Genomic DNA, 21,822 nt, shown 5'->3' on the forward strand with positions numbered 1-21,822 from the left:
GTTGATGAGAACAAAGGGTTTTTGATAACAAATACTGTAAGGAGATATCCAGTACTATATTGATTTTTACTATCACCACCTTAAACTTTAGTTATCCAAGATAACTTTGCAAGTCTCAGGAAATCTAAAGTGTATTTTTTATAACTGGCTACAGAAAGTAAGTGGAGATTGTATGTGTCATCTGACAGCTCTTGACATTCACAGGCAGCTCTCAAGAGGATTACATGTGGTGACTAAGCCCAAAAATGCTGATCAGTTATAAGACTGTAAGACTGCAATCCTATACATAGATGGAATAAGGTCTACTAAATTCAGTGAAAGTTACTTCCGAATAAACATACATAAGAGTGCACAGTAAAGTATGAGTAACACAGACCATTTTCAGCCTACCTGATACCAACTATGTTGACTCAGAAGTCAGTCACATCTATTTCAGAGGAATTTACTTCAAGTAACTTTAGTTAGGATTGCTCAGACCCTTCCCCTGAATTCTAATTAAATGGGTTAAATTACAGAAAACACCTATAGTGTCAAATAATGTTGTTGTCTAAGGGCCCAATCCTATCCAACTTTCCAGTGCTGATGCAGCCACAATGCAACATCGAAGTAAGGGAACAAACATTCCCTTATCTTGAGGAGGCCTCCATGACTATCCCCCCATCACAGGATGCAAGGTACACTCCATTGGCACAGCTGCATCAGCACTGGAAAGTTGGATAGGATTGGGGCCTGAGGCATCTGGATAATGAATGTTGTATTACTAGTGAAAAGATACTTGTATATCTTGAGTATGCATTTAGCAAGATACAACGGAAGGCTTGCTTTAAAAATGTGGGTATTTTGATTAGGAGGTAGTTATTACAAGACATAGGTTACTTGGAATTTTACAATCAATATGGTTCGGGGGGGTGAATATAATTTAGAGGTGTTGTACTTGAATACATTATTTTTGTTTTGAATTCTTTATTTTTGTACTTTTGTTACGGAGCTTTGTAAGCTGCCTTGGGCATTTGCTTTGGCATGAGAAAGGCAAGATATAAATTTCTCTATTAATAATAGTAATTTTTGCTTTTCTTTAAATCATCACTTCTCTGTGTGCATATATATAGAAGTCGAGTGCAATTTAAGGTTTTCATTTTTAAAAAGTATTTTTCTTGGTTACAACAACAAGCAACATAAAACAAGCCAATTTCATCCCATATTTTAATAAACTAAGGGGCTGTTCATACTTTATATACGTCTGCTCCTTCAAGGCAAGATCAGAGGAGGCATCAGGTTCACACACTTCATTGCTCCCTTCATCATGTGTAGGAAAATTTACTCAAACTAAGATTTCACATTCAACTCAATACTTAATTTCCTGGTCTGGATATTAACTTGCTTTCCCTCAGTGCACACTGAGGCAAAATTGCACACTCCAAAGGTTTGCTCCTGATCTCATGAGGGTGGGGGGAAGGAGTATTGTCAGAACAGCTCTTTAATTGTTTAATAGTAGTATCCCACTATACACAAGAATCCTTCCTAAAGTGATGTTAAAGGACTACGTACTTGTCTCTAGTAATCGACTCACTTGGATATATGGATAAACGCTTGAGGTGATTTAGGGCCTAATCCTATCCAATTTTCCAGTGCTGGTGTAAATGTGCCCATGGGGTGTGCACTGTATCCTGTAGTGGGGAGGCAGTCACAGAGGCTTCCTCAAGGTATGGAATATTTGTTCCTTTACCACAAGGTTGTGTTGCAGCTGCACCGGTGCTGGAAAGTTGGATAGGATTGGGCCCTTGGTTAACTCTCCTACCTAGGAAGTTTAGTTTACGTACATTTAACCTACCAATGCTTGTTTAACCTACAGATCAGACTGTCAGATTACTTTCTATTATAGACGTAATTAAAACTATCTGACACGACTGTTTCAACTCAGTTTGAGTCTGCTGACATACAGGACTGAAACAGGCCAAGAGAACAGCACAGACAAAAATTAAAATACTTTGAGTACAGGATTCCCAAATTTTCCACAGGTTCTCCACAATTGAAGGAAATTAGATTTAGAAAGCAAGAAACCAAACAATGATGTAAGTCACATGTTAAATATCACCCACCTACTGAAGCCAGGAGCTGAATTCCCATTAACTTTACTGAAGCAGAATGGCAGTCTTTTGTCTACTTTCTCACACAGTAATACACAAATAATTTTGTAAATCTATATAACATTTGTTTGGGATTATGATAATCTGTCATTTAAAGAAGGGCTTGTATAGTTTTCACCTCTAAGCTTGCCAGGACATTTCTGTTTGTGAAAGCAAAAGTGTACATGTAAAATTAAACACAAAAAGGTGAACAGTTATCTATGATAAGCAGATATGTAATTAAGATTTTTTAAATCTAGTACCCTTTCCAAGTCTTTTTTAAAATATTCATATTTTTTAAAAAATCACAAGATGCATACACTTTGAATATGCGCTAAAACGTTGAAAGCTCCACCACTGCTTTAAAAAAACCAAACCAACCACCTTGTTTTCTTTTGTGCTCAGCAGCTTTCAAAGGCTGAAAAGACCAAAGAAAATGTAAGCATATGAGCCTTCTGGTGGTTAAACGGATTTACTAAGACTGGTGGAATGCAATATTTTATTACTCGTGATCATTAATGTTCACTACTTGAAATATTCTGTACAGAAGGAGCTGTATCAAGACCCAATAACGTTCCAAGATAAGACTGTTCTCTAGGATCCAACATTTGCTCCGGTCTGACAGGATGAACTATGTTTGCAGGCTGTGGGGTGAGAGTATATTTTTCTAAAAATGCCAGATCTGTGGCTTGCTGATAATCTGTTGGAGAAGGCTGTGGAGGAAGAAGGCTGTGAGGTGAGGATGTAAGAGAGCTGGTATGCTGTACAAGATCAGACTGAGTTTCGCGCATCGGAACTGGTATCAGCGTTACTGGAACACATGCATCGGTGGTGGATACATTCTGCAGCACAGTTTTGGTTTCTGATTCATAAGCCTTGGTTTGTTCCATGAATGGTTTAGACTCACTCTGGAAAGCTTTGTCTTCAGGTGTGCACTGGGTTGGTAGAGAGGTGTCTTTTTCCTCCAGTGGAGGAGGGCTTAGTGATTCTTCTGTAGACTTTCCTCCATGCACATGGTCAGTATGATATTTCAGCTTGTCCTTTCGTTTAAATGTTGCATTGCAATACTGACAGTTAAAAGGGCGCGCATCTGAATGAATCACCATGTGCTTAGTTAATGTCTTCTTAATCCTGAAGGACTGGTTACAAATTTGACATTTGTACGGTTTCTCACCTGTATTGAAAAGTCAGCATTACCAGAGTAAATGTAACGTTTGGGATACTACAAGTGCTTATGTTCTTAGTTGCATACAGAAACAGTTTCTCAAATAATTCTACAGAACACCAAGCATAGTTGGTATAGTTCAAAGACACACAGGAAGCTGGACTAGATGGGCCTATGGCCTGATCCAGTGGGGCTGTTCTTATGTTCTTATGTAATTGTGTTGTCATTTTCTATAAAACAACTGCTTTCATAATTTGGTCAGGTGAATATTAGGGAACTTGATTTGTAAAGATTTGCTACAAGAAAATAAAGAAGCTACAAAAAAAGCTATCACATCAGAAAGCCCAATCAGTCTAAAAGAGTAGCTAACTTTTCAAAGCAGCACACTTTTGATATGGAAGAGCATGCAATATGCAAGCTAAACTTGCTAACAGCTAGATACTAAAATATGCAATGTCACAAAATGTTGTAACTGATATAACGGTGAGTGTTGCTAACAATCATACATCTCACTGGCAGCTAGAAGGAAGTAAAGCTTGTATGATCACTGAAGTACACCATTTCAGACAAGTGGAAAGTGGTCATTGCTAAATCCTGTTACTCTTATGAATCACAGAACAAAACATTTAAAATATCCAGTTGGTATGGCAAGGCATACTACTTTAAGACATTTTTACCTGAATGTGTCCTAAAATGCATGTCCAAACTCGATTTTCCCTTGAAGATTTTTTTACAGACTTCACACTGATGAAAAGCTGCTTTGTACCTTCAAGAGAAGGTTAAAAACAACAACAACAAACAAAAGTGCATTAGAATATCAGCTGCCCATCCAGGATGCTACAATCATAGGTTTAACTTGTCCGTTATTTCTGCTTTTAAATTGTGTTCTGACAAAGGCAAATACATTGGTTCTGTATTTATGAACTATTTCAGTCTCTTCTTCACAAAGAATAAGAACCTGGACATTTTTCCAAATATACAGAAAGCAGCATTTGTATTTATTGCAAATTGCAAAGTATCTGTACAGCATGATCCTATTCAAACTTATGTGAAATTATGTCCCATTGTGAAACTCAAATTCACAAGCATAGGATTTCAGCCTAAATCACTTCAAAGGTGTTAATACCAATCTGAAATAAAATAATACACAGTAAAAAGCAGCAGGAGTCAAGCAACTAAACACTACTTACTAACGTAGTAACTAGAATCAACCTTTGAATAATCTTGCTACACAAGACATGGTATGGATTAGGTAGAAAAACAGTTTATTTTTATCTGTTATTCTTTTAATTTTTCCTACTCATTCCTGAACTTAAAAAAAAAAAGCACAAGCACAATACTGAGTTTGTTATCATACCACACAAAATATAGTCCAGACACTATTCAGTGCCCATGAATTGTCCACCCTAGTTGGGCTAGGAGATTAAATGAGAGACATTACCTCATAAATTTATCATGTTGTCTACCTACCCTGGGCAATCAACATAGAATTTTTCTCATGAGTAGGAAAAGTAACAAAATTCCTCAGACTTGTGAGTCCACAGGCAGTCTGACTTGTTTGTATAGTCCCTACATTTTGGGGATGCTTTGCAAATTATTATTATAAGTTTTCCTGTGGTACATGAGGGTTGGTGGATGCATTATTCAAAGAAATGACTGGGAGAAGCGGAGGAGAAACAATTGGATCATTGTAGTAAAGAGCTTAAGGGCGCAATCCTAACCCCTTATGTCAGTGCCTTCGAGCCCTGGCATAGCGGTGCCAATGGGACATGTCCTGCATCCTGCAGTTGGGTGTCACACACGGAGGCCTCCTCAAAGTAAAAGAATGTTTGTTCCCTTACCTCAGAGCTGCATTGCCCTTATGTCAGTGCTGGAAAGCACTGACATAAGGGGTTAGGACTGCGCCCTAAGTTAGTTAGTTTGGCTAAAGTTAGTTAGGATTAAGGGCCCAATCCTATCTAACTTTCCAGCACCGGTGCAGTCGCAATGCAGCCCTGGGGCAAGGGAACAAATGCTCCCTGACCTTGAGGAGGCCTCTGTGATTGCTTCCTCACCACAGGGAGAGGTGCATGCCCCACTGGCTTGGTTGCACTTGAAAATTGGATAGCATTGGGCCCTAAGTCCATTGAAATAAGTTATATTGTTTCATAAGTTTCAATGAGATTTAACAACTAATTTTAGCAAGACTGAACTGAGTTTACAAACAGCTATTCAGAGGGCTCGTGCCAGGCAATTTTGCACCCTACGCAAGGCTAACTAATTGCGCCTGCCCTCCCCTCATTTTGGGGGGTAAAGCTTTATAATTAATTATATTCCATAGCACTGTTGTAATTATCTTTTAAAAAATATAAACTTTCAGTTGCATTTTTCACATGGATTAAAAAAACTGTGGCGCTCAAAAGGTCATTACTGCTTCCCTCTGAGGGCTGCACCCCAGTTTGCCTAATGACGGCATCAGCCCTGGCTGTTCAGGGCTTACAAAACTAATAAAAGAATAAAGCTGGAGGAAAGCTACCCTCAACAGTTTTGTGCACAAGGAAGGGGATGGATCTTGCTCACCCCACCAACCCCTTTTCAGGCTTCTTGTAATATTTCCCAATGACTGACCTAGGTCAGGAAGCCAGGCTAGTAAATGCACATGCACTGAGTACCAAGTACTTTTGTGTGCTTCTTTACAAGCTGCTTTAAGGGAAAACGGTTTTGTTTGGCTACAAAATTATATACAGTTACTTTATATAGTTTCTAACGATACTGAGCTAACATAAAAGGATTGTCTTAGTGACGAAGAAAAAAAACAAAGGGAAAAAACTGCTTGGGAGAAGAAACAGTGGCATATTAAATTAGATAATGCTTGTGGAATTTAGTTTTAAGTAACATGAAATTCTAAGTTTAATCTTTGGCTATTAATCACAAGGATTGGCATCAATGCATTCATAGCTACACTGGATATAACATATGCTCATAATATGAATACAGTTAATTAAGATAAACTTACTTTTGCCACACCTTTTCTCCTAGATGAACACTTTTATAATGAACAGTGAGATGGTCTCTTCGGCCAAAACATTTCCCACACTCCTCACACTGATGGGCCTTCTCACCTTAATGGAATCAATGCCACAAATTAATTTTTTTAATTAAACTAGAAGCAACCAACAATGAAAATCAAAATATTCTGTCATAATACTATTAGTAGCTTCATGCCCTTTTGTACCCTTACATGCCAACATGTTTGTAGGCAACCTTCAGTCTCAAAAGACTATGGTATTGCGCTCTGAATGGTGGTTCTGGAACAGCGTCTAGTGTGGCTGAAAAGGCCAATTCGGGAGTTTCTGTTTTCTGTTGCATGGTGCAGAGTTGTCGATCCGCTTGTCGGTTTTCACCCTAAACCCCATGCACCCCGTGAGGTTAACAGACCGTGGCGAGGCAACACTTTACTGACTGGGGACTGCCCAGCTTTAGGCGGGCGGTAGCTGCCCAATGAGATGCAATGATCTCTCCCACCATCAGAAGCAGCCCCTGGTGTCACGCTCTACGCCAATCGAGCGAAGACTTATAACCGGTAAACTGCTGCTTCCCATGTTGTGCCGACGCCGTATGGCGAAGTTGGAGTGTCCTCTCCAGTGCACGAAGCCTGGGTAAAGAAGGTATGGAGCATAGGCTGAATGCCAACATATGCTTATTGTATTCACTACTTTAAAGTAACCATTTCTAGAACACTATCTGATCCATGGTTAATTTGGAATGTGTCTCTTAGCTTTCATTTTGTTACTACATACCCTGTTTTGCTGGCACCTTTTAACCCCCCTTTTCCCCTATTATTAAATCTCCTACACTGTATTTTTATTTTATGACTAGATAACTCTCAATAAAGGAAAACAGAGCTGAAAAACATAATCATCATCAGGCATTTATGGAAAAGTTTTGAAGAACAGTCTCATAAAAATGCAACTCCCACATAAAGTTTATGGCATCATATGCCATCAAAATTTCCATTGCTGGTTCACATAAATAATCCAATTGTTTTAAAGGAACTCCTTCAAAGCACAGGCGTCTACCGCTTAACAACAGACTGCATATATGACAATGGTCAAAGCATAACAAAGAGGCTCGTAATGAGGCACTCATGTCTCCCATAGCCTGCAGCAGAGTGTCTGTTTACACAACGAAGAGGCCCTTAATGCAAAGAAGACGCAATCTATCTCCAGTAGCCTGTACAGCCAGCTAGTTTGTGGCAGGGAGTGTCTGCTTACACAACAATGGCACCAGACTGGGCTGAATGTTTGCTTAACAACTTGGGACGCAATCCTGAGGCACCCCTGCACTGGCCTAAGTCCCTTGCACCAGCCCAGGAGAGTTGCAAATGTGCCGTAAGGCAATTTGTGCCTCCGGGTGAGTTGGCAAGGCCAGTGCGCAGAGGCTGGCACAAGCCTCCGCACCGAAAGAGGCAACGAGTATTGTGTCGACTAAGCTTGGCTGACGCAAGACTCTGGGGTGGGTGAGGAGGAGGCAGGGAGGAGGTGGTAGGGAGGCGTTCCAGGGCGGGTGGTGGGCAGAGCCAGGGGTGGGCAGGTGGGGAGTGGGAGGTGGGGCTAGGACCCGGCAGTTATGCCGGATCCCAACCTCTGTTCCCAGGGCGTTCACAGCGGCTTCAAATCTCTCCACTCTCCTTGAACTTGTGCCATAAGTTCAAGGAGACCCAATGGGGCCAGGGTGCCTTACCCAGAGGTAAGGGGAAAAGTTTCCCCTTACCTCTGGCTAAGCCACTTTGGGCCACTATCCTGTGCTGGATACAGCGCAAGACTCTCAGCTTGCCTGTTCCAGCGCACAATAGGATTGTGCCCTTAATTGCATAACAGGGATTGGAGAATGTATCCCCATCATTAATTGGTGCACACCTGAATTATGTTGCATAGCAGCCTTGCATTTGAAAACTTAATTTTAAAAAATCTTACTTTGCCATGTTTTTTCCTCAGTGTGGTTAGATGTATATGGATGTGTATTGGCACACAGAAACACAACCCCCTCACCTCTGAGCACACTTCCTTAACATGGTGTAAACAGGTGACATTCTGTATATAGCATTAAAATAAAACCCCAGGCTTGTTAAAGACTCTGGGACAATATAAAGAACACATACTTAAAAAGCACTATCAAAAAATTGTGTTTTCGTGGATTCTTTTAATGAGAAATAGAATGCAGGTACCACCCATGCCTACCTGAATGTATCTTTTTGTGCTTTGTCAGGTGGTCATGGCGAATAAATGTCTTTCCACATTCTTCACATTCATACCTCTTGTCATCATGGTGAACTCGTAGATGAAGCCTACATTAATAAACATACAAGTTTAAGGCTAGACAGGCTCTATTGTATCACTATTATACCAGCCAGCCATAGCAATTTTTCAGATGACAACCAAGCTTTAAGTGGCAAAACATTTGCCTTTTGAACTGTTAGTAAGTAATGGTAACAATGCAACATGCCATGCTGCATTGTTTTCTGGTACATACCACAACTGAACAGGATTTGTTGATCTCCTACTGATTTTAATACTATAAAAAGAAGTTATGCTTAACAAATGAAACGCTTCTGAATTTGGGAAGAGAGTGTCAGAGGACATAGCTCCAGTCTACTAGATATAGTTGCCCATTTTTGCTAACTTTAGGAAAAACCCATATAATACATCAAATATCAGATCATTAATAAGCAACAGTAAAATTATTAAAATATACTCTTTGTTACCTGTATGAACTTCCATGACGAAAGCTCTGTCCACAAATACTACAAAGGTGAGGTTTCTCTCCACTGTGGATTCGTAAGTGCTCTTTCAAGGTGGTTCTGGAGGTGGGAAATTGAACTATTAGAAAAAGCATACTTCCTCATTTTTTCACTGTGTTAAATAATTCCAATTAGAACAAAAAGGCTAGAATCATAATGCTTGTAAACTTTAGTCTCAATTGATTGCAGAAGTGGGGGGGGGGGTTCAACAAGGGCTGTTCCTGAAAGAGACGAGTGAAAAGAAGAGAAGACCTTCTGGAGTATCACAGCACTGTGACGTGACAGCCACATTCTGTTCCCCTAACTATTAACACAGGCTTGGGCAGGATCTACTGTGTCTACTATTAAATCCAGTACTATACATTTTGGCAGCAAAGAAAACAAGTGCACTTCTCTGCTGTCCAGTCTACTACAAACTTTCATTGCTACTACATGCTGCCAGCATGTCCCCAGGTACAGCTCCCCCCCCCAAAGCTACCAAATTTTCCCTTTGTCATGCATTTATTGCTTATGCTGTATAATGTCCTTCACAGAAAAAAGTGTCCACATGGAATGCTGTATTTTTCTCTATAAAAATGAACAACAGATAGTCACTTATATAAAAGAAAACAAAGGTGTAATCCTATACAACCTTTCCAAGAGTAGGCCCGAATGAACACAATGAGTCTGAGAAAACATGCATAGGATTGCACTGTAAGAAGGATAAAGTTGCTGCTTCTCTGCCTTTGCTATTGGAGCTGCTATGACTCAGTTCAGCGCCAATCTGCATAACCTCATCTTAGGTTCCATTTGCTAACTACACTAGAATATGGGAAAGCAGTTATTCCATGTATATTTTGTAGAACAGTGGCACTTTTCCTAGTTAAGGTCTAATCAGTAAAAACTGGTATCACTTGTTATGATGTAAATAGTCTGAAATCAATAACACTAATGAAATCACTATATCAAAAAAACTCATTTTAAAGTTGCCCTTTCATTTTACTTAAAAGTAGTTTACTTTGTGAAGACATCACAACCATTGCTCTTCTGAATCAGAAAATGAAAGACGACAAGATGGATGAAAAAGTAGATCAACAATCTTGTGCTTAATATGCAAACTTGTGTGTTACGCTATGGTATATAGGAACAATTTCTACAGAATGTATGTATTTGCTCACATATTTTATCACTTACCTTTCTCTAACTGATTTTCCACAAATAAAGCAAGTCCATTTTCTTTTTCCTCCATGCGTACATTCAATATGGCGTTTCAGATTTCCAGTGTCATTAAACTGACGACCACAAATATCACATGGAAAAGGTCCTGAAAAGAGAGGAATACAAATGACATGGTAATAATCTGAACAAGTACACTTTGTATTCCTTTGCCCCAAATAAAAAGGCTTTGTTATGGCAAAATATCAACTGACTATAATCAAATCTTATCTTAAAAACCCAGTCAAAACTAGCATTTCTCTTCAGCACTGGCAAGTGATGTCCACCGCTCTATGAAGTTGCTGTTTCATAAAGATTGATGGTGCCAAACACTGTGCAAGACCATGCATTTGGTACACTGCTACTCACAATTCATGACACATTGACATAACAATGGTACGAAAAAATAAAATTCCCAATTTCACTTCAATATTATACATACAATTCATATTTTCATTTTTAAAAAATGATTTCCAAACATGAACTTATGAAGCATAACCACCCAGTGTTATCAGCAGAGATAGGCCATTTGCTCTTTAGCAGAGCTAGGAATGCCTGATCACTTGGTCAACTTGTCTTTGAAAAGCTTGAGTTAAGGAAGAGCATCCAATTATGCATAATGATGCCCTCTGCTGGCAATCTGTCTTCACTTTCTGAAGCTCTAGGAAAAACCAGTTTTATTTTTTCACAGATTTCGGGGTCTTCCAAATGTTAGAAGTGTAGAAAGCAGTGTTATGTATCTTTATTTTGTTATTACCATTTTCTCCCACCTCTATCTAGCAGACATGGCACAAAGTGATGCAGGAGAGCCATGATCATATCCCTTTACATCTTAAGTAGCTGTGGGGACTTGAGGCAGATAGGGACCCAGTTCACCTTGCTGGGAGGACAAATTAACCTTTCCTCCATGCACTTTTCCCTTAATGGAAACTTTCCTTCCCTGGTGGTAGGGGTGAAAAAAGAGAAATAAAGAGTAAATGGAGCGGGGAAAATGGTTAAATGCCCTTTCCCATGTGAATATGTTAAGGGTTCATCCCCGGGACTGCTAAGTAATTTACTGGCTGAACAGTAGCAGGCCTGAAGCCTTGGCCTGACTAAGACAGCACAGCATCCTGGGAGCAAAAGGATGATGAAATATCTGGTGATCCATACCAGGTGACATTCCCTGTGTGTGTGTGTGTGTGTGTGTGTGTGTGTGTGTGTGTGTGTGTGTGTGTGTGTGTGGCAGCACATGCCAAGTCAGAGTGACTCTGCAGATTACTGCTCTCTGATTGGCTGTCACTTATATATATTCCAGCAGGAGCAAGCTGGGTTGTGGGAGATGCAGAGTGGATTTTGTGCCGAAGGCTACGTCAGTGTGATCAGTGATTCGTGTACCACTTGTACAGTTTGGACTGTTGCTATTGTAAATATTATACATAGTAAAGAGGCATTTGGTGGAGGACTTCTGCCTGGTGTCGTCTTTGTCCCGGGGAGTGTGCACTCCGACCTTGGGAGATAGGCAAGCTGAGCAACCTGATAGCAGCTAGCTGCGTGAACGTCTTCTCCAGCTCGCAACAGAATACAATCCATACCACTCCTTCTCAGCAGTTAATGTCAAGGTAGAAAAGAGATCCAATCACAAATCTTCCATGTTTAGCCTAATGTAAAGTCTATGTGCAGTTGGGGAGTGGAACTGTGTCTCTCCCCAGTCCCTCAGACCAAGACATACCATGCCTGACTTCCACAAGCTGGATGTCACACTGCACTAGAAACATAGGTCTAAAAACATTTTTTTAAAAAACTGAATACACTAAAGACCCAATTCCATCCAACTTTCCAGCACTGATACAGCCAAATGCAGTCTTGAGATAAGAGAACAAACGTTCCCTTACCTTGAGGAGGCCTCCGTGACTCCCTCTCTACTTCAGGATGAAGCATGCACCTAGCTGGCATGGCTGCATCAGTGTCAGAAAGTTGGATAGCTTTGACCCTAAGTGCCCTAATTACAGAGTAGGGTTCCAGAGGTCCTCCTCTAGCAAAGAACAGCTGGTTCTTGTCAACCAAGAGCTACTGTGCCTGCACAGAAGCACCAGCAAAAGACATACTGCATCTGCAAAAATGACTATGCAACTGTCCTCGAACCAAACATTGGTAAATTGGAGAACATACCAAGATGGAACTTTTCTTGATGCTTCAGTCTTGCAAATCGTGATTTAAAGTGCTCTTCACAATATGTACACTTGAAAGGCTTGTCCTGAGTATGAAGAATCCGGTGTTCTTCCAGGTGAGGCCTTCGAGTGAAAGATTTATTGCAAATCTAAAATGACAGTTGACCCATCAGTAATTGTAAGTACTCCCTGGAATGTGCCTATCACCTGACATTTTATTATGAGAAACAGAAATTCCAATACTTATACGATAAGCAGTTTTACTGGACAATGTCAATGTCTCTTATATTCGAATTTTATTTTTCTGGAAACATCCTCTACCAGATGTTATACATGTCATAGTCATGGACTTGGGCTGGATATCGTTCTCAAACTTTTCAGCATTGGGACCCACATCTTAGAATGACAATTTGTCCAGGCTCCACCAAAAATGAAGTCAGTAACCTGGAGGTGACAGCATCAATGCAAATACATTCAGCTCCTTTATTATTATTTTTGGTCTCCCTCTCTCGCTTTTTCTTCTTTTGCCAAAAGAATCAAGTTACTTGCTCCAGGCTTCTGCTCATAAGAACAGCCTCATTGGATCAGGCCATAGGCCCATCTAGTCCAGCTTCCTGTATCTCACAGTGGCCCACCAAATGCCCCAGGGAGCATACAATCAGAGTCCTGCATCCTGGTGCCCAACCTTGCATTTGTCGTAGCCCATTTCTAAAATCAGGAGGTTGCACATACACATCATGGCTTGTAACCCATAATGGATTTTTCCTCCAGAAACTTGTCCAATCCCCTTCTAAAGGCAACCAGGCCAGATGCCGTCACCACATCCTGTGGCAAGGAGTTCCACAGACCAACCACATGCTGAGTAAAGAAATATTTTCTTTTGTCTGTCCTAATTCTCCCAACACTCAATTTTAGAGCTTGCGTCCTGAGTACACTTCTGTACTGCAGCGAGTCATGGACTCTTCACTCACAACAGGAGAGGAAACTGAACGCTTTCCACATGCGCTGCTTCCAACGCATTCTCAGCATCACCTGGCAGGACAAAGTTCCAAACAACACAGTCCTGGAACGTGCTGGAATCCCTAGCATGTATGCACTGCTGAAACAGAGACGCCAGCGTTGGCTCGGTCATGTCGTGAGAATGGATGATGGCTGGATCCCAAAGGATCTCCTCTAAGGAGAACTCGTGCAAGGAAAGCGCCCTACAGGTAGACCACAGCTGCGATACAAGGACATCTGCAAGAGGGATCTGAAGGCCTTAGGAATGGACCTCAACAAAGTGGGAAACCCTGGCCTCTGAGCGGCCCACTTGGAGGCAGGCTGTGCAGCATGGCCTTTCCCAGTTTGAAGAGACACTTGGCCAACAGTCTGAGGCAAAGAAGGAAGGCCCATAGCCAGGGAGACACACCAGAGACAGACTGCACTTGCTCCCAGTGTGGAAGGGATTGTCACTCCCGAATTGGCCTTTTCAGCCACACTAGACGCTGTTCCAGAACCATCATTCAGAGCGCGATACCATAGTCTTTCGAGACTGAAGGTTGCCAATGTAAGCCCCTGGTTCTGGTGTTATGTAAGAGTGTAAAGAGCATCTCTCTATCCACTCTGTCCATCCCCTGCATAATTTTGTATGTCTCAATCATGTCCCCCCTCAGGCGTCTCTTTTCTTTTCTTGACTGAAGAGGCCCAAACACCATAGCCTTTCCTCATAAGGAAGGTGCCCCAGCCCAGCAATCATCTTAGTTGCTCTCTTTTGCACCTTTTCCACTTCCACTATATCCTTTTTGAGATGCGGCGACCAGAACTTGACACAATACTCCAGGTGTGGCCTTACCATCGATTTGTACAACAGCAGTATAATATTAGCAGTTTTGTTCTCAATACCTTTTCTAATGATCCCAAGCACAGAATTGGACTTCTTTACTGCCACCGCACACTGGATCGACACTTTCATCAACCTGTCCACCACCACCCCAAGATCTCTCTTCTGATCTGTCACAGATAGCTCAGAACCCATTAGCCTATATGTGAAGTTTTGATTTTTTGCCCCAATGTGAATGACTTTACGCTTACTTACATTGAATTGTATCTGCCATTTTGCTGCCCATTCTGCCAGTTTGGAGAGATCCTTCTGGAGCTCCTCGCAATCACTTCTGGTCTTCACCACTTGGAAAAGTTTGGTGTCGTCTGCAAACTTAGCCACCTCACTGCTCAACCCTGTCTCCAGATCATTTATGAAGAGGTTGAAAAGCACCGGTCCCAGGACAGATCCTTGGGGCACACCGCTTTTCACCTCTCTCCACTGTGAAATCTCTCCATTGTGAAACTCACCCTGAACTGAGCCTCATTCTTTAGCTGGAACCACTGCAGCTCAGGCAAAGCCACTCACGAGAGTAAGGGTCAGGGCAATTTCGGTAGCCCACTCTCATTCATGCCATATGTACACTCATCACCTGCAGCACAGCCCTATTTGAAATTCAGTCCCAGCTGCCCAGGCCCCGCTTCCCCCAGTTATCTTATTGCTCTTGGCTGTTGTGACAGCCAGGGTCAGGAAGATCTCAGCAATCTACTCTCCTTCATTCCAGGCATGTACCCATCATACTGTAGTGCGATGGTGCCACCAGGTGCTCCCGACTCTGCCACCCAGAGTCAGGGCGCGCACACACCTGAAGGCAGCCCTGGCAGGGTGATAGCAATCCACCTAGAGAAACACTGCTCTAGCTTGTTATTCCCATTTCTGGTAGTTTAAAATTTTGCAACTTCTTTTTCCTGAAGGAAGAGTTACTCAGTGTCTTGATTACCAGCTGGTACTACGATTTTACCTGATCATGATACTGTCCAAAAGCAGGCATATGACGTGGCTAGGAATGAAGTCCTCTTATTCTGAAAATTTTAGGCTATAGTCCTGCACCTACCTACACCTATGCAAAGATACTTGCAAGATTGCTTCTTTTATGCTTCTTTTATGTAGTGTTACTGTTCCTGAACTTTGGTTTCAATTACCCCATTTGCAAAAAAAAAAAATTTCTTAAGTTGTCTTGTGCAAACTATGCTCAAAATGCACTTCAGTAGTGCTCACAAAGCATTAAAAAGAGCGGAGGAGGCAAAATCCAAGAGCATGAAATGAAAGCTTTCACCCATGCTATAGAGTTATTAGGTTTCCTTTGCGCCCTAGCTCTCCATCTCCCACTATCACACTCTTCACAAAGTCAAATGACCCTCTGGAGCTTCTTCCCATGAAGCACAAAGAACAGCAGTTAAAAGAGAACATCCAGAGATCTGCACCACACACAGTGGGCTCTCTGGATCTTAGCTCCAGCATTCAAGAAATTACAAAGAAAAAGTTTTCCATGTCAACTAGCAGGAAAGTGTCAAATGACTACTGTGAAATATAAATCATACTTACATCACATTTCCAGCCTTCACTTTTCTTCTTCTTGATGGAAAGAAACTCATGCACATTCTCAGGATGGAATCTGGAGGGAAAAAAATCCAATGAAAAATTAAATATTTAGTAAATAATCACAGTTTAGGCACAACAAAAGCTAATACGTGGTGAATATAAATTAAGAAGCTATTGGACAGCTCAAAGACTACACAGGTACCCTACATAAAAATTGCAGTGTTACCCATCTCTTCCAACTTTATAACATCAACAAAGGTGTAAAGAATTATTTTCATGTACTATCTCTCATCTGATTTTTTCCCCCAAAGATTATTTTAAACTTCCTTTAAAATTCCTCAATTTACCTGTTATCTTGTATGAGTGATGGGAACACATGTGCCAGTTCTCCAACTCACGGTGAGAGCCAATAACCAGGTCCAGGTCTAATCACACAATCTAACTTTGCAATGACTCATTTTATAAAAATAAATTAAGTGATTCAATCTTTTTTAAAAAGACAGGTTTGCACTGAAAAAAACCAGAATATACAATAGCACTATACCAAGTGTTCTTCATACTTGCCTCTTCACATGCTTTATCAAGGTCTTTTTGGTGGCATGCAGTTTGTTACAATATGAACATTTATGTTCCTTTTTATGAAATTCAATTTCATCGTTGTGTTTCTTTCTGTGAACAGTTAAGTTGGATTTTGTTGAATAGCGTTGGTGACAGATATCGCATTCAAAAGGTTTCTCTCCAGTGTGCACACGAGCATGGCTCTCAAATTTCCCTATAAAGAAACCCACATATTAAATTATTAAACAAGCAGCTGGCAAACAGTCCTGCTAACCATGTGCTGGCATAAAACCTGTGTTTTTATGCCCTGTTCCAGAACAGGAGAGGGGAAATGCACAGGAGAGTGTGTCCCTCAGCCATGCTTGCCAGCAAGGGCTGGCAGCAGTTATGGTTTGAGGACTACGGCCAGTCAAGAATTGTAGAATATCAACACCAGCAGACCATGCCCTGGGCCAATGAATTCCTTAGCTCCACCTTCAATCTTCCTGGAGAAAATTTTTATCTGAAGAGGCAAATGCTGTCCCTAGGAGACTGGACTTTCTCTCCATAAACAGGACCCCTCTTTAACTCCTCTCTACAATACTGCACCCATACTTAAATATTTGATTTTATATATTACTTATTATCTTTAATAAAAGGTGCCTTAAGGATTGGTTTGGTTGGTTGATCATCCTCAACAACACATACAGAAGCTAGCAGGGGTGACAACCCAGGTGCTCTTATGGTATGATCTGGTGTCTTCATGCAAGATGACAGAGGGCCCAATCCTATCCAATTTTCCAGTACAGGTGCAAATGTGCCAATGGGCCATGCACTGTATCCTATGGCGGATGGGCAGTCACAGAGGATTCCTCTAGGTATGGGAACACTTGTTCCCTTACCTCAGGGCTGCATTATAGCTGCACCGGTGCTGGAAAGTTGGATAGGATTGGGCCCATAATCTACAAGTAAGCCTTTCAGAGCCATTATCATATAAATTTCAGCTAGTCTTTTGTGGATCATATGTGTATTCTCTTGCCTATGTCATTTTTAAATTTCAGCAGCTGTGATAATGTGACCACTGTAGTCAATTGACACTTTATCTGATCCCAGCAGTTGTGAGATGCTCCTCTGAACAAGTAACAATGCTAGGCTTAGATCTAGATCCTTCTCTCTCTGCCTCCAGAAGGTAGCTATGGTGCCACTAAGATAAGGTGTAGAACAGAACAAGAACCAGTCTAGAGAAAGCTAGTCTTTCCTGGATCATATGTGTGTTTTCTTGCCTATGTCATCTTTCAAAGTATTTTTAAATTGAGTTTAAAAGTTTAAAAATATGGTATAATTCTAAATGAGTGTATACTATGGCTGCTTTAAAAAAGATACCGATGCATCAGAAATCCAGTATAAAAAACTTCCTCATAAACATGATTTTGTGAGGTTCTGATTTCCTACTACTAAACTGGAAGTGTTTTGCACACTTACACTGCTAATGTTCATATACATGGAAATATTCATTTCTGCATTTGAAAGTGTGACAGAAGCCTCCCTGTAGAACTGCATTAGCAGGAGAGGCACAATGTTTTCCTCGAGTTCAAAGAAGCTGCAAAGTGTAAGTTCTTTATACCCCAACATCACCATTCTGCAAAGGTAAGAAAATTCATTCCCTCTTACCTGCTCGATCAAATATTTTATTACACTTAGGGCACTGCAAACATTTTTTGCTACCGTTCTGAATAACGACTGGAATATATGCGGAAAGACTGCCTTTAGAGATGCCTTCTGCTAGACCATCTGGCTCAGGACTATCTTCATCCTGCTCTTTTTCACTTTCTTCTTCGGACTCTGTATCATCCCCGGATGAATCCTCATCCTGCCTATCTTCACCAGTATTATATTCGCTTCCACTGTCTTCAGACTCATTGTCAGACTCATTGTTCTCCTTGCCAGAAGTTACTTTATCTAAATTGCTGTCAGATGCATCACCACTTTCACTGTCACTTGGAGCAAACTTAGCTGGACACTTGCGATTGCGTGTTGATCTTCTAGTAGAAATATCTGAACTCTCAACCATTTTTAGCCCATGTTCCTTTTCCCAAGTAAGAGATTTGTGTGCTCTGGACAAGTGATTTTCTAAGGACTTTTTGTAACAGAAGTTGCGATTGCACAACGTGCACTGGTGAGTGCTTGTTGCTTTAGGAATCAGTTCACTGATAGTTTCGACCTGTGATGGATTTTCAGTTTTCTCTTCAGACTGCGAACTTGAAACACTTTCACTGTTTAGCAGTTTTACTGCATCAATAATATCTAAAAACTTAGCTGCCTCTAATACTAAGGGGATTTCATTTTTATATACAAAAAACTCTGATGTGTAGAGAAACTCAAGGAGATGATGGAAAACTGAATGAGTTACATGATCCAAGGTAACAACATCTGTGCTTGGGTTTTTGCTCAAATAGGCATGAAAGTAACTGCTGCCAACAGCAACTACTACCTTGTGGGCACTGAATTCTTTACCATCAACAATTATGAGCAGATCACAAAAAGATGGCTGCTTCTGGCGATCATCATTTAGGTATCTGAGTAGGTTTTTATTGTATTCCAGGGAACTTAAAAGCTTTCTTTGATCTGATGAGGGAAGTTCTTTGGCACATGCAAACTTATTTGCAGCTGTTGCCCCTACCAAGTCAACACTAGCTTCTTGCACAGAGTCTGCTACAAGAATCTTGTCAGAAGATTCCTTCTCATTATCAAGACATATTTTGTCATCTAGATTTGCAGTGAGCTTTCTCCTTTTCTTCATTGCAGCTGTGCCACTTTAAAATTGGGAACTTCATATGTAAATCAAAAGATTTTTCAAAGTATAACTGGTCCAATTCTTAATATCTGAAGTTATGACCTGCAAATACAACAACAAAAATTGTTGTTTGAAATCCAACCACATAACACATTATCAGGAACTTTTAACAAGAGCTACAATAAGTGAGGAATAGGTGGAGAAGAAAAAAATCAGCAAAATGAGGAATGATCACCATCACCTCCACCTGCTGATGCTTTTTAAAGATGAACTATGCCTCTCTCCTCTTCAGAGGAACATTAACATTTCAGCGAGACGGAGAAGTTAGGGAAGAATACTCTCCCACTTCATTTTTGCATTCTACTAATATGTAGAAAAAATACTGTAAGCTACTTTAGGCACATCACAATGACGAGGGGAATGGTACATTTTAATACATTTTAAAAATAAAGTGATGATTAAATAATTCGTTTCTGTACAATAATGTCATTTGTGCATAAGTGAACAGAGATAAGTTGTACTTTTTCAATAAAAAATAGTTCATACATAAGTCATAGAATATGGAAACAAAACAGATACATATAACAGAAAAAAAATACATGACATAGATAAACATTGTTATTCCAGAAGTGAACAAACAAATGTTCTGTTGTACTGTTTTAGATCTGGCACTCCTTTCTACTGGGAATATAATAATTTCCAGAGTTTCTACCACATTTCAGAGTATGGATTATTAACTTTTTGGTACAAATCATTTTTTCCAATGATTTGGAATGGGGCCCGCTGAAGCTTTTTATCTGGCCCTCAGGCTCGCAGCGGCTGAGCAGCGCTGAGGTATTACTGCTATAAGGGCAGCCCACATGAAAATCTGGCCCTCCCATATCTTGAAATATGATCTAGATTTGTGTATTTTCTGTCATTTGCAGCTAATGAGTTCCTGAGTGAGAAAAAGTGCTTGTTTTTGGTTATGACCTGTTAAATGACATCATTTTCTGCCTAATGAGTATCACTTCCGGCCCTCAGCAGGCACTGTGAATGCTGTTCAGCCCTTGGTATGAAAAGAGTTTGATACCCCTGTCCTAGACCATCCCCAAAGAGACATTCTAGGTCACCACTTCTATACATTTACTCAAGTGAGGATAAGAAGCCATAACCACCACTGGTTAGCCCAGACAACCATTCTATTTTTCAGCCAAGCTGGCCCAAAGAGAAAGTACATGCAGCCCAGGATGGAGGCAGAGGTAGCAGCTGTTGCTGGGCCCTCTTCCAGTCACAGAAGGTGAGTGAATGGCCTGCAGCCATCGTCTTCTCCAGCCTGAAGACTGTTCCTTTCCCTTGGCCAGATCCAGCCTGATGAAAGTAACTGGGCCACATACTCACTCTCTCTCTTTCTCTCTGTATAATTTGGGATGGTTCAAGGAATATTTTGAGAGGCTCAGCACCAGTTCCTTACTCTTTATACATATTTTAGACATTGCTGAATGGGGCCATGGGGCATTTGGAATGCTCCTGCACACAAACAAAGTTTTGGGTTGGACACGATGCCAATGCATACTCAGAAGTAAGTCCCACTGTAGTCAATGGGGCTTACTCCCAGGCAAGTGTGAGGTAGGAATGTGGCCTCAGAGCCCAAGCCTATGCATGTCTACTCAGAAGTAAGTCCCATTGTAGTCAATGGAGCTTACTCCAAGGTAAGTGTGGGAAAGGACTGTGGCCTCAGAGCCCAAGCCTATGCATGTCTACTCAGAAGTAAGTCCCATTGTAGTCAATGGAGCTTACTCCAAGGTAAGTGTGGGACAGGACTGTGGCCTCAGAGCCCAAGCCTATGCATGTCTACTCAGAAGTAAGCCCCATTTCAGTCAGTGGGGCTTACTTCGAGGTCAGTGCGGCTAGGACTGGGGCCTTAACCCTTGTGCATTTCGTAGGTGAAGGACTAAGCTGTGCGAAACCCCCCAGCTTGTTTAAGGGCGCAGTCTGTCAGGACCGCTCCAGCGTCCTTGTGCCGGCTGCTCGCGCAGCGCCTCTGCTTCTCTGAGGAAGGCTCAGCTTCAGGAGGGGGAGGGGCGCGCGCACCCCCACCCCCAAGAGCAGGGCCGCGCCCCTCGCGAACCCCCCTCAGTTCTCACAGGCCCGTGAAGGGGAGGAGCCTCTTGATCTGCGGTCCCCCCTCCCACCTCTGCGGGGGGGGATAACGGTCGACTCCCTCGTCCAGCGCCCCTCACCCACCTCCGCTTCCTCCTCCGCCGCCGCCCGGCTCCGGGGGACACAGCTCCTTCGCAGCCGGCCCGCGCCGCGCCCCCTCCCACGCCTCCTTCCTCGCCATCACTTCCGGGTCCCTGCGAGGGGCCTGCGTGTGACGCAGCTCCTGCTGGCGAGGAGGCGGCATGTTTACCGCTGCCGCCGGCGCACGTGCACGGAGGAGAGGCGGGGGGCGCTGAGGGGGGCTTCCTCCGCAGGCTCGCCCGCCCGCCCGCCCGCCCGCGCTCCGGCCAGCGAAGCAGCTCGCGTCTGCTGCGGTGGTGGACGAAGCGAGCCCCGCGCGGCGGAGAGAGCGGAGCAGGCGGACGGCGCCTTGCAGAGGGAGAGGCCTGGCCGGCTGCCTAGGAGCAGCCGCCTGGTGCCTGGAAGAGAAGAGCGCTCTGGGCCGGCCCGGTCCAGCCTCCTGCACCCCACAGCG

At 42.1% G+C, this 21,822-nt stretch overlaps 1 protein-coding gene across 1 annotated transcript; it reads right to left on the reverse strand.

Annotated features, from left to right (window-relative positions):
* Positions 1–1,186: 1,186 nt before the first annotated feature.
* Positions 1,187–21,537, reverse strand: ZBTB41 (zinc finger and BTB domain containing 41). The gene is made up of 11 exons (XM_066624286.1): positions 21,372–21,537; positions 18,023–19,247; positions 16,379–16,586; positions 15,818–15,887; positions 12,416–12,563; positions 10,244–10,373; positions 9,035–9,130; positions 8,511–8,617; positions 6,287–6,392; positions 3,969–4,057; positions 1,187–3,300 (listed from the first exon to the last, which is right to left on the reverse strand). Exons 2-11 carry the CDS (start codon positions 19,149–19,151, stop codon positions 2,642–2,644), a joined length of 2,742 nt encoding a protein of 913 aa, XP_066480383.1. The 5' UTR covers positions 19,152–19,247; positions 21,372–21,537; the 3' UTR covers positions 1,187–2,641.
* Between the last annotated feature and the right edge of the window lie 285 nt (positions 21,538–21,822).

Source organism: Tiliqua scincoides, chromosome 4, assembly GCF_035046505.1.
Source record: "Tiliqua scincoides isolate rTilSci1 chromosome 4, rTilSci1.hap2, whole genome shotgun sequence".
Lineage (NCBI taxonomy): Eukaryota > Metazoa > Chordata > Lepidosauria > Squamata > Scincidae > Tiliqua > Tiliqua scincoides.